The sequence below is a fragment of the Rhipicephalus sanguineus genome, chromosome 2 (genome assembly GCF_013339695.2).
Source record: "Rhipicephalus sanguineus isolate Rsan-2018 chromosome 2, BIME_Rsan_1.4, whole genome shotgun sequence".
NCBI classification, from domain to species: domain Eukaryota; kingdom Metazoa; phylum Arthropoda; class Arachnida; order Ixodida; family Ixodidae; genus Rhipicephalus; species Rhipicephalus sanguineus.
In genome coordinates this window covers 22,595,936-22,609,568 of record NC_051177.1, presented here as the reverse complement: position 1 = coordinate 22,609,568, position 13,633 = coordinate 22,595,936, and the positions used below count along the sequence as shown (strand labels likewise).

The 13,633-nt window shown below is 47.0% G+C and overlaps 1 protein-coding gene across 1 annotated transcript in view; it reads right to left on the bottom strand.

Moving 5' to 3' along the window:
• LOC119382518 (alpha-1,3-mannosyl-glycoprotein 4-beta-N-acetylglucosaminyltransferase B) overlaps positions 1–13,483 on the bottom strand; it is a 145,047-nt gene extending 131,564 nt beyond the window's left edge. The window contains exon 1 of the mRNA XM_037650234.2: positions 13,078–13,483. Coding sequence (XP_037506162.1) covers positions 13,078–13,168 — 91 coding nt within the window. The 5' untranslated portion in view covers positions 13,169–13,483. The remainder of the gene's footprint in view (positions 1–13,077) is intronic.
• Between the last annotated feature and the right edge of the window lie 150 nt (positions 13,484–13,633).

The window sequence follows — 13,633 nt, the reverse complement described above, 5'->3', positions numbered from 1 at the left end:
GTATGTACGGATATGTGCAATAGGCGCGTGTTTCGTTACTTCCACGAAAGATACATCGCAATCTATGAGCTGCCACCGCCACGGTGGTAGTTGTGGAGCGGGAGCCATTAGAGAGTGTTCGAAAAGTGGCACACCCATTTCCTCGGCTAAGCCCCTCACGCGAAGCGAGTAGGGCTGTCTCACCGAAGGACGGTGGTCAAAAAGGGCAGAACTAGATAAATCATTAATTGTAGGGTGTGATGGGTGTTCCTTGTCTGCGTTCACTTTGAGGTAATATAAAAAAGACATGTAGGATCGCTGCAGGTGGAGCGACCACTCGTTTGCTTCGACGTAGAGGCTTTCCACGGGGCTGGTGCGAAAAGCACCCGTAGAAAGACGAATGCCCGAGTGGTGGACAGGGTCAAGCATCTTCAACGCGCTCGGTGTCGCAGACTGATAAATTACCGCTCCATAATCTAGACGTGTGCGTATGAGGCCTTTATAGAGATTCAACAGGCACTTCTTGTCACTACCCCACGTAGTGCGTGACAATACTTTCAGAATATTCATAGTTTTTATGCATTTGTTCTTAATATACTTTATGTGTGGTATGAAGGTAAGTTTCGTGTCTAGGATTACGCCTAGGAATTTGTGCTCCGTTTTCACAAGTAGCCGCTGACCGTGCAGCTCAATGTCCGGATCCGGATGGACGCCTCTCTTTCTTGAGAATAATACACAAGTGCTTTTTTGCGGGTTAAGGTTGAACCCGTTCTCCTCTGCCCATTTGGTTACCTTGTTCAAACCAAGTTGCACCTGCCGCTCGCACATTGAAAGGTTGCAAGATTTATAACCGATCTGCACGTCGTCGACATATGTGGAATAAAATATGTTACGCGGGATTGACAGGCGCAAGGAATTCATTTTGACAATAAAAAGTGTACAACTCAGTACCCCACCTTGCGGAACTCCCGTTTCTTGGACAAATGTTCGGGAGAGTACATTGCCCACTCGAACACGGAATGTTCGATTGGACAAGTAACTTTCTATTATATCTAACATTCTTTCACGTACACCTAAGTGGGACAGGTCTCTTAATATTCCAAAGCGCCATGTGGTGTCGTAAGCCTTCTCCATATCGAGGAACACCGAAAGAAAAAATTGCTTGTGGACAAAAGCGTCGCGAATTTGTGCCTCGATACGGATAAGGTGGTCAGAGGTAGATCTACCCTCTCGAAAACCGCACTGGTATGGGTCAAGTGATTTGTTTGCTTCGAGGAAATGTATAAGTCGGCGGTTTATCATTTTTTCAAAGAGTTTACAGAGGCAGCTTGTCAGTGCAATGGGCCTGTAGCTCGCAACGGAGGATGGGTCCTTGCCCTGTTTTAGAATCGGAATGATAATGGCTTCTTTCCAGGCCGATGGGATCTCGCCGGAAAACCAAACAGCATTATAAAGTGAAAGGAGGGCTTTTTGAGTTTCAGATGGCAAGTGTTTCAGCATTTCATATACAAGACGGTCGGAGCCTGGGGCGGAATTATTGCACCAATTAAGCGATGCTTGTAGCTCAGCAATGCAGAAAGGTTCATTGTATGCTTCGTGTTTTGTGGATTTGCGCTCTAGTTTCTGTTTTTCGATTCGTGTTTTGTATCGTTGGAAAGTTTCAGAGTAGTGCGACGAGCTCGACACCTCTTCGAAGTGTGCGCCTAGGAAGTTCGCCTGATCTTCCAAGCTGTCGCCTTGTGTGTTTACTAGAGGAAGTGAATGTGCTTGTCTGCCTGCTACCCTGCTAACCATGTTCCACACTTTGGCCTCCTGTGTGTATGAATTAATGCCCGATAGAAACTTCTGCCAACTTTCCCTTCTTGCCTGTCGGCGCGTTCTCCTGCCTTGAGACTTTATGTTTTTAAAACTGTCGAGATTCTCGGCTGTCGGGGAGTCTCTAAGCAACCTCCATGCTTTGTTTTGTTTTTTGCGTGCATTTTGACACTCAGTGTTCCACCACGGGACACGTCGTTTCCCGGGCAATCCAGTTGTTTGTGGGATGCACTTAGTTGCAGCATCCGTGAGAAAGGCTGTGAAGTACTCTACGGCTTCATCTATGTTTAAACCACACATATCAGTCCAACTTAAGCTAGAAACTTTGCGAAACTTTTCCCAATCGGCTTTTTCAATGTTCCATTTCGGAAACTGTGGGGGGCATTCATACGTTATCGGTGCACTCAGAACTATTGGGAAGTGGTCGCTTCCATAAGGATTATTACCGACTTTCCATTTGAATAAAGGTAGAAGTGATGGAGATGTAATGGTGAGATCTATGGACGAGTAGGTATTGTTAGCGAGGTTATAATATGTTGGCTCTTTCAGATTCAACAGACACGCACCGGAAGAGAAGAGGAATTGTTCAATCAGACGACCTCGTGCATCGCAGCGAGAGTCGCCCCATAGACTGCTATGTGCATTAAAGTCCCCAAGGACCAGGTAAGGTTCTGGGAGTTCATTTATTAAAGACTGAAATTCGTGTTTTTGCAGTTGGTAGTGTGGTGGTATGTAGAGCGAGCAAATGGTGACGAGTTTGTTCAAAAGAACCGCTCGAACAGCCACTGCCTCGAGGGACGTTTGGAGTGGTAAGTGTGTACATGCTATTCCTTGATTAACTACAACGGCTACACCACCGGATGACGCCATGGCATCGTTCCGGTCCTTTCGGAAAATAATGTAACTACGTAGGAAGTTGGTGTGTTTCGATTTTAGGTGTGTTTCTTGTACACACAGCACTTTTGGTGAGTGTTTGTGTAATAGTTCTTGGACATCGTCGAGATTTCTAAGGAGTCCTCTGACGTTCCATTGTATGATTTGTGTTTCCATATTGGAAGTGAAGTAGTGCTGTGTGTACGAAAAGGAGGTAGCTGTTTTCAAACGGAAAGTTGGAACTTAAGTAACAGAGCCGTCGGCGGGCGCTGTTATCGGCTTTTTTGTTTTCTTGGCGCGCTCCAAGGAGCTACGCCTCTCTTTCGGTACCAGGGGTACCGGAGTTGTGTCCATTGCCTCGTGTGAGGCACTGGACGCCCGCGTACGCGAGCTGCTGGTTTGTTTTTCCGACCTCGCCTGGCGAGGCGTGGTCGTAAGACCCGACGACCCTGGAGTCGCCTGGATCAGTGGCTTGGTAGGTGGAGCAGTCTTGACTGCTGCCACCATGGGGGCAGCCGCCACGGTCGGTGGCTCACTTTGCGTGGGCCGGGACAGTGGCGGTGGCCGATGCGACGCTGCCCCCGGACGCGCCGCATCAGCATAGGTCTGGCCGTGAAAGGCCGAGCACCTTCTGCGTGCTTCCTTGAATGAGATGTTTTCTCGAACCTTCAATGAAATTATGTCTTTTTCCTTTTTCCAGTTTGGGCAGGCACGTGAATACGCAGCGTGGTCGCCGTCGCAGTTCACACAGTGTGGTGTTTCATTACAGGTGTCCGAGGCGTGGCCTTGGACACCACATTTCGCACAGGTAGGTCGACCACGGCAGCTCTGAGAGCCGTGGCCAAATCTCTGACATTGGAAGCATCTGCGGGGGTTCGGGATGTATGGTCTAATAGCTGTTTTTGTGTACCCGGTTTCAATGCTCTGTGGCAGTTCACTTGTAGAAAAGGTCAGTATTAAGTGTTTAGTGGGAATTTCTTGGTTATTTCTCCTGATTATAATTCGTTTCACATTGGTCACGTGCTGATCTTTCCAGCCTTCTAGGAGTTCCGTCTCAGTAAGATCAAGGAGGTCTGTATCTGACACGACTCCACGTGCGGAATTCATTGATCGATGGGGTGTGACAGTGATGGGGATTTCGCCGAAAGTTACGAGGTTCTTTAATTTGTCAAACTGTATTTTGTCATGAAGTTGGAGAAGCAGGTCGCCACTGGCCATTTTTGTAACTTTATAGCCAGCACCTAGGGTAGCTGTCAGTGTTCTGGATACTACAAATGGGGACACGGTTCTAGCTGTTTTGTCAGTCTTTTCACAGTGCACTACGTGATAGGTAGGGAATATTTCTTTTGGTCGGCTTAGAAAGTTCAGGTCTTCGGTGCGTACACGCTTTGAAGCGGCACGATCGCTTATTAATGGGAATGCTCTATGCATAATAATGGAAAATGATTCAGCAGCAATGGCGGCCACCCACCACGGAGCCCAACATGGGGACGCTACAAGATTCACGGAATTGAAAACATGCAGACGCCAGCCGTACATCGCTACTATAACCAAATGCGCATAGACCAAGGTTGGCTACTTGCACAAGGTTAACCCAAGCCACCTATGAAAATTGCGAAGTAAGTGAAGGGAATAGGAGACAGGACAGCTACGAAAGAAGATAGGAAAGTGAAAGATCAGAGAGGGGGATAGGAAAAGGTGACCGCCGATTTCCCCTGGGTGGGTCAGCCCAGGGGTGCCGTCTACGTGAAGCCGGGGCCAAAGGGGTGTGTTGCCTCTGCCGGGGGGCCTTAAAGGTCCAGTCACCCGGCGTCAGCTCAACCCCCAGGATCCCCTTTTCCCCGGACACGGCGAAGCCACGCACGGCTGGGCGTGGGAGGGGGTCGAAACCCCCCCGTTAGCTCGGGTCCGTGGTGTCGCTACACACCAAACGTCTGCTTGCGCAGACGCCCCTGCGGGGACAACGACAAGGTAGCTGGCTCGGGCAGGAGAGAAGTTCTTCTTTACGAGGACGTTGTTTTTCAAGGCAAATGATGCCAACCCTCGCCTGAATACTTTTGGGACAACGATGGTCCTGCCCTCCAGGTATTCAACTAGACTCTTCACCTCCGGGTCGGCTCGCTGTTGTTCGGCGACGTCGTCGGTACTTATGGCTCCCAAGAAGCTGTCATCATCGTGGTCGTCGGGCGGTGGTGGGTCGACGGGGGCACGAGACAAGCAGTCGGCGTCGGAGTGTTTCTTTCCGGACTTGTAAACGACGGTAATGTCGAATTTTTGAAGTCGTAGGCTCCACCGTGCGAGCCGACCTGAAGGGTCCTTTAAGTTAGCTAGCCAACACAATGCGTGGTGGTCGCTCACAACTTTGAAGGGCCTGCCGTAGAGGTAGGGGCGAAACTTGGATGTAGCCCAGATGATCGCTAGGCACTCCTTTTCCGTTGTGGAATAGTTCGCTTCTGCCTTTGATAGCGACCGGCTAGCATAACTGATGACCCTTTCCTGCCCGGCAGTCTTCTGCACAAGGACGGCGCCGAGTCCTACGCTGCTTGCGTCGATGTCACGACGATCAGCACCTCCACCAGATGTCACGTGGTCTTGACGTCGACGAAGACAGCAGTCGGCCTTTGCAGGGTGAAACTGTTTATTTGGCCGAACTTGTGGCCGGAAAATGAGAACTAGAACTACAGCAATACACGCTGTAAAATGATTGCGGCGAACAGGGCGTCGTCCGTCGATCAACTGACAAGTGGTGAAGCGCGTCGGCTTTTATACAGGCGCTATCGAACTTTCCAGCGATATCGCTGCTCGTTTCGCATGTTCTAGAATAAGCTCGAGCGTTCGCGTCATGCGCGCAATCTTAACAAAACGATCTACTAATCTCGTGAAGCTTCTCGAACACTGAGGCGCGGTTCGCGCTGAGCGTCGCTGGCAGTCTTTGTGGGTGAAAACGGAATACAACAAAAGTGATAATAAGGAACGCACGTGGCAGTATGTTTGGTTATAGCTGGCCTTGTGTGGTTCTTGGAATATGCACTATAACAGAGCGTTAACATTTAGGACAACTCTCGAAGTAATCGGAGAAACGTAAATGGAGACGAGCGAACACGTAGACCATTGTCCGGCTGCGCGCTAGGTGCGCGCATTAGTGTTTAGGATGACTCTCGGGTTTCCGTGCCGTGATTATTCAAGTTAAACGTAACATCTAATCCCTTATAACAGACCATTTGGTTCCGCTTAGCACGTCGCAATACAATGTTCATGGAACGACAGGAGCACAAACACCGATGCCTGTGTTCATTCGTGTCGCCGTCGTAGTTAAAAGCTTGTGGCCTCTGATCGTTGCGTAGGATAAGAAACAGATGTATGACGGGTGAGCTCAAAATTCGGCGAAGAAACAACACGATGATAAAATGAAAATAAGCCTGTTGCACATCTGGAAGCATGGCATGGCGTAAGTTCGCTTCGGCGCGAGCCGCCGCAATATAGCGATACGCCGAAAGGGCGCCCGCTTTTGGTAACATTATTGTCAGTTTGTTTTCTGGCGATCATTTGAGAAGCATTACGACGAGCGCACGTGTCCAGGTAACGACCTGGCTTTAACGAACGTGGGCCGATTATTCACGACACCCAGATTGCCGCGCGAAAAAAAAAAAAAAGAAAGAAAGGTGCGGTTGTCATAACGCTACCCCAGTTATCGTCACAAAATTGACAAGTCGAGAAAGAACGTACTCTCGACGAAACGTTAGAGACGACGTGCCTGCGCCAAAGCACACATGTCATGCGGGCCTTTCCGTCATGTAATTGGAAAGTGCTAATTCGATCATCTCGAAATTGCACGCACAAAGATGGAACATTTTCTAGCCGCAGGCATTGTTTCTAGCCGCAGACACACGGGAAATTTGTGGCAAGCTGTGGCCAGCTTTCGGTTCGCAACTGACGTGCACGGAGAGGAGTTCCAATTTTTTATTCTATCAGAAAGGTGCGGGATTGTTCAGGTACAACGCTAACGTGGTTTACCTCGTGTTGTTGGTACGAAAGTAACAAAAGTCACAAGTGCCAACATTTCAGATTCTCCCTTTAAGCTTCTATTGTCCTGTGGTTGTCATAAGAGCATGACGTATGAGATGAGCATGTCTTCGACGTACACAAGAACATTTCAGCAGTCAGTGGAAGCAAAACCACCGCGCTAAATGTTGTCGCGTCTGCAAATGCCAGTCTTCTACAGGAGTAGAAATATGCAAGCCTGTAAAAAATGTGTGGAGTGACTCCATCAAGAGCAGTAAAAATAACTTGCCCAATTTGCACGCTGATGAATGACGGACGCAGTGTGGGATTCCGGATCAATTTTATGAACTTGAAGTTAAAATTAATCAAGAATACATAAGCGTTAGAACTCTGTGCGCATTAGTATGCGGCCGCCACGGACGGCGAATGTTTTACCGAAAATAAATAATGAAAATAGGTGTTTTCCTCAAATAGTCAAGGCCTTCAGCAAGTGGTTCCCCCCACCCCGAAAGAAATTCCTGGCTACGGGCCTGGTTACATCTCTAGCTCTGTGGGCCCTCATTCTACATGTGCCTCTTTCAGCGCCCTGTGTACTTGTCGTTCCTGTTCATCCGGCCCCTTGTTTTCGCTGGCACTGTCTTACTGCAAGGTTATAGAGAGGTCCCACTGGTTCGCACAACGCAACTTCGGTCACAGGTTATATGTGCACAAATCTGGTATACTATATTATGCATCACCGGCGTAACCAAAGGAAGGGGGTTCAAAACGCGCCCAAGGTTTTTCAATTCTACTTGTGTGCCTACACCTACAAACTTACGAACGAACGTGCATAAAGGGTGGTTAAGCCCTCCTCCCCCTCCCCTTTAAAAAAAATCTACCTGCTGAGTCTACAAGCCTTATTTCGAACAGAAATAAGGCTTGGAATAGGACACAGGATCTAACAATTAATGGTGAGACATTCAGCGGTGAAATGTTGGCCAATGTTATGAATGAACACTTCATAAATGCGGGTTCCTACGTTTCAGCGGATGGTAACATAGATAATGCTCCGACTCATGATAAGTCTACCTTGCCGTATTCTATTTTTCTCGTACCCACAGATCCGGTTTAAGTAGAAAGCTGAATCAGAAAGCTTAAAAATAATGTTGCATCAGGCATTGATGAAATAGGTTCTCCTGAGTTTAAATTGATATCACCATTGATATGTGATATCTTGGCTTATATTATCAACCTCACCCTCACTAACGGTGTATTTCCAGAGAAACTTAAAAGTGGCAAAAGTCACTGCAGTACATAAGGGTGGTGATATCAATACTTTAGCGAACTATCGACCTATATCCGTGCTTCCAACAATATCAAAAATATTTGAAGGGGTAATTTATGATAGACTTGCATCCTTTTTTGATAAGCATCAAATAATAACAAAAAAGTCAGTACGGTTTTCAGAAAAATAAGTCAACGGAACAAGTTTTACTGTATATCAAAGATTAGATAATCGAAAATATGGAAAACAAAAAATACACTCTTGGGCTCTTTCTCGATCTTCAAAAGGCATTTAACTCCATACAATTCAAATTATTGATTCATAAATTGTCGAGGTATGGGGTGCGTGGAGTTGCTCTACAACTTTTTAAAAGTTACCTTGAAGATCGCTATCAATTTGTACAACTAAATAACACTATTTCTACAAAGATAAAACTAAACCAAGGAGTCCCCCAAGGGTCTATACTGGGGCAGTTATTGTTTCTTGCCTATATAAATGATATTGTTGATATACCTTATACTCCTGAACTTATTATGTACGCTGCCGATACGAATGTTTTCTTTTCATCAGACAATTTGATATCACTTGTAAGTGTAAATAATTATCTAAGCCATCTTTCAAATTGGTTAAAGGGGTCATGAACCACTTTTCCAAGTAATGATCTAATGGCCTCAGTATCGGAGTGTACTGCCTCCCGAATCGATTGCCGCAAAAATTTCTCGAATCCGTCAAGAATCAGCGGAGTTACGGGGGTTTGGCGCACGCTCCCAGCGCTTTCTCTCTTTTCTCGTGCCGGCGAGCGCACTGGAAGCTAGACAGGGAGGGATGGCATGGGGGAAAGAAGTTACGCCAGCGCGCGTCATGAAACGCGATCGCTCTCCCGCTGCGATTCGCTTGCGCGAGTGCGGCTACCGTGTCTGAGGAGTGCGGCGCCGGCAAGTGGCGGCACCCCGCGGCAAGAAGCGCATCTGATCCGAACGCCGCTCTCGATTTACGTCGGCTATCGGCCAATAAGCATGCTATGTCTCTTGCGACGTACAGCGGACAGACGCCCCGCCCACCGACGAGAGTGAGAAAAAATGAACTGCGCTTGAATGCGAAAAAAAAAAAAAACCTATATGATATTCCGACCTATAAACAAACCTATCAGTAACATAACTGTAAAATTTGAAGGAAATTGCATCGCACACGTTAGGGAACAAAAGTTTCTTGATGTGTGGTTTCAGGAGGAATTAAACTGGAACACACATGTGAATCATCTGATCTCCGCATTAGCGTGAATAGTTGGTTGTTTTTCCAGAACAATGCACTTAATCCCATTGAGGTTAAAAATAAGTACGTACTATGCACTCGTCCATCCTAAAGTAACTCATGGGATGTTAGTCTGGGGAACGACATCGCAAGGGAATTACCATAAGCTAATAACTATACAAAAGAAAATATTGCGCTGTTTCGAAAAATACAGGGGAAACCAACAAGACTTGCGCACTGCTCCACTATTCATTAAACATTCCATACTCAGAATGGATCAATTATATCATTTTAAATTGCTTCAGTTAATCCAAAAGAATAAGCTATATGAAGAAACTTGTACCGAAAGACCACACTACCGTTTGCGAGAACAAAAGAAACGAGTTCCTAGAACAAGAACCAAGTATGGAAAACAAAGTGTTGTGTTCCAGGTACCTCATGTTTTAAATACCCTTGCAGGTCAATTGAACTTTAGGGCTAGTAGAGCGGCCTTTAAGAAACAAATAAAGATCTTATTAATAACCACCGGTATACATTATTAAAACTACTTAGTGGAGTTTCATGCCTCGGCTAATGCTTAAATTGTTCATAAATTTGTATTTCGATTACACTAATGTACAGTGTAATTCGGTGCATCTACATGCATTTTGCGTCTCTCAGTTTTGAAGTTTTTGATCGATTTCGTTTAGTTGTGTATTTCTACGAGAGCGACCTCCAATTCTTGAAATGTGTTATGTAAACTTCTTATTTTGTTTGTGTGTGAATTTTATGTGTACACTTGCAAGTTGCTTGTTGTCCATTTTTCTGAAACCAATGTATTGAATATATATATATATTTTTTTTTGGCTGGGCTTATGTCGAAGTTTATGCACTGTGACGAACTGCGGAGGGTCAGGGGCCTTTGTCAGGCTGCTCGCCTTTAGCCCTTGCCCCTGCAGTGAGCTCTGTATTCTGCTTACTGTGAATAAAGTACTACTACTACTACTACTACTGGAACACGGCTGCAACGTGGAATAGAAATGAACATTGTAGGATGAAGGCGTTGAGCTGCGCTCCCACTTTCCGACGCACTTTGTCAGTCATGAGCACTCGGAGGCGCGGCGACATTTAACACTCGTGCATCTGCTGGACCACAGACAGCTCGACACTCTTCATAAGACATACAAATTCCAAAAATAGCAAGATTACAAAATCTGAAGCCCACCCACTTCTAATGCCTTCGTTGACGTCAGTTCGACCAGGATAGGCATTCGGTTAATTCTTTTGACAGCATATCCTTCGACATCTTAAGCACATATGTATACACTTAGTCAGGTTAGTCATTCAGCCTACACGATGCTTAAAAAGGCAGCGATCTACACCAGCCCGGCGTTCTTGAGCAAGCTGCACTTCTCTCTATCGCACTCGGCAGGACAATAGGCAAGACAACCTCGCAGTCGCACTGTCGCTAACTTCATTCGCGCATGTCGGGCGACGCTGCATCTTGGCGACACAACCTCCGAGCCCGATCTCGGTGGTTCTCCTCCAGTGAATCTCAGGAACCAGCCAAATGTTTAGCAAGCATTCTTCCTGCTTACAAAGCCTAAAAAATCGTTTCTCTCTTTATCAATAACGTGGCTTCTTTTTTTTTTTTTTTCCTAAGGCAAACTATCGCAATCACAAAAGACCGCGCTTGCTCCTTCGCCAAGCGGTCGAATGGTGAGGTGTTACAATTCACACTGGCAACCCCGCTGCTATTCGTCCATAGGAATCTGATGCACGCAAAATAATTCACAAGCGTCGCAACACACAGCAGCGAGCGATGCCCGTCGCATACTCCTGCTGCCAGAAGTTGCCGATTTGTGGAGTAAAGCTACACCTAAAGACTAAACACCGCTTCTCCGACTGCTTACTATGAACTGACATGACGCAACGCAAAAGCATCTCCAATTCGTTTTACAACCCACATAACGAGCAAAAGCATGTCAAAATCTTTTTACATTTACGCGATGACAACACGTTTAAGAGACCCGCGCCGGCACGGGCAAGCCAGAATAGAGTAAAAAGTCGCCTCGCATTTCTCGCAAGCCCGATAAAATGCGGTGTTGCAAATTAACGAAGCAGTGATCAAACACGCTTACGTCGGCCTACACACTTGGAAATAGCACTTACGAGAGCAGAGGAGACAATGTTTAACAGATCAGTTACTACGGAACAAATGATATAACCGATACGGCAACCTACAGATAGCGATGTACGGAAACGAATCACTAAGTGACAGAGTATGAATTGCGTCATGTTCTTTCTGCATGTGAAGGTGGGAAGCAACTAATTTCTAAGCGCAGTCTTTCTGTCGTTGGAGCGCTCAGGAACACTGAAGACCACGTGCTGCTGGGATATCGCATCCATGGAAATCAGTGTGGTCAATGAAATAAAGTCTGCGGAGATTTCATAGTTGTGAGAAGGCCTACGTTATGCGGTAATACATGCAATATGTTACAAGTGCAAGCACATGCCCATGATGTAGGGGCGTCTTGGTAAGTGCTAAAAAAGCAGAGGCGTCCTTGAATAAAACACAGCATTCGTTCCTGCCTGGCTTCCTGCGTTCGTGTCTTTCCTTGGCCACGACAGATCGAATTCATTGCTATATGTTACATTAATGAATAACACGAAGGTCAAGAGCATCAGTCTCTGTGCAGTTTTTCCGTAATGTAATACAGGCAATATAAAAACTGTGGTAGGGGAAGAAGCCGCGAACTTGAATAGCTGCAGCCCGCGCAGACCACCATGATATCTAACCTACACCACATATAAAGGTTTTTGTTTAATTGAAAGATCAAGGTCACTCGGTTACTGCTGACAGGATAAAAGTAAGCACCTCCTTACAAAGAGAACTCGAATCATATTGACAAAAAAGGCTCAATTTATCAAACGACAGAAGACTGGCATCTTTTTTGTCGGCAAGCATTGTGAGCTTCAGCGAAAACAAGCCCGTTGCACGGCCGGTGGATGAAAAAGCACACCGTTGACAGTGCACAAAACAGAAAAAAACATTCGGTAGCATTAGTCAACAAGACGCACGAATCCAAGCGATCTGAACATGCCGCCGCTTTTTTTTTTTTTTTTCGTACGACACCCGTAGGCTAACGTCAGTTTCCACATCGCGTTCGAGACAGAGAAAACGAAACCAACCGAGGGAGTCGCTTGGGTGAAAGGTTCGTTTCTCAACACACATGTCAAATACCTGGTCAGCGCATTCACATAAGCACTGTATTACACTTATGAGAATGATACCACGTTTTCAAGAACGTTACAGGCAACTCAACCAAGGTGACGGGGTCACCGTCGTAGAAAGTGGGCAAGCCTTCCCTTCGCATTCTGCGTCGGTACTTCGGTCGTATGAGCGACAGAATTCGTTACAGAGACTAACAGCGAAGACGTACCGGACAATCGTTTACGCAGCAGCGGAGACGCAGGTGCCACTTATGATAAACGCAAGGCACACGCTGGATCTTGAACTGCGGTTCACATCATGTCAAAACGTGCATGCAGATTACATAACGCCCCTTCTTTCATTCACAGCTGATCGTTACCGAGTTGCAGTGATTAGGTAACGAAAGTCACCTCATGGACCTAAAGGTTGCAGGAAACTAACAATAATTGTGCAGACAAGACGAACTTCTCTTTGCTCCAGAAAAGCGACGTATGATGGGTCAGTTCACGCGTGCCTCCTCCAACGTGGATATAAAAAGAAATATAAGATTGGCACCCGTTATTCGACGCACGCCTGGTATCCACTAGCACTCAATCTCACCAACAGGTCTGCCAAGATTTCACTCAAGGGGAAGAAACACAAGCACGGCCGGCAACGCGACTCCGACTGACCCAGAATGACGACTGCAAGCGACACTTACCGGGCTTCTGAAACATGACGAAAATAGTGAAGAAAGGTGCTGCAATGACAAATAGCGCGACGTAGAAGGGCACTGGCCTCCTTGGGAGCATCGTGGGGGCTGCCGATGTCTGTTTGTTGTCACAGTTTTGCACCACGCACGAAAGGGACGTCGAGGGGCGGCAGCGCTCGCAGCAGCGTGGGTCCGCTCGAAGAAGCCGTCACTCACACACACAGCGTTCCCACGAAGCCGCCCGGCCTCATAGTCGCACAGGCACGTGTTCGAACTGGCGCCCTGAGAGCCAAGCACAGACATTTATAACACAGCACTGCGTCAAGATCCTCCGGAGCTCACATGCCGCGACAGCTGCTGTAGCAGAGCACGACATACTCCACCGTCACCCGGTTGCTCGATCACAGAACATCAACCGCTGCTTGCTACAGCTCGCAATGATTGCAGTTCCCTCGAAGACCGCCAGGAGACGGAAACTCGGCCAACTTCTCTGTGTAGCTAACAGATGGCGTGGCATCTACAGCAACATTTTCTGTTTCTGTCGCGCCGTCGGCCGCGCCTTTCG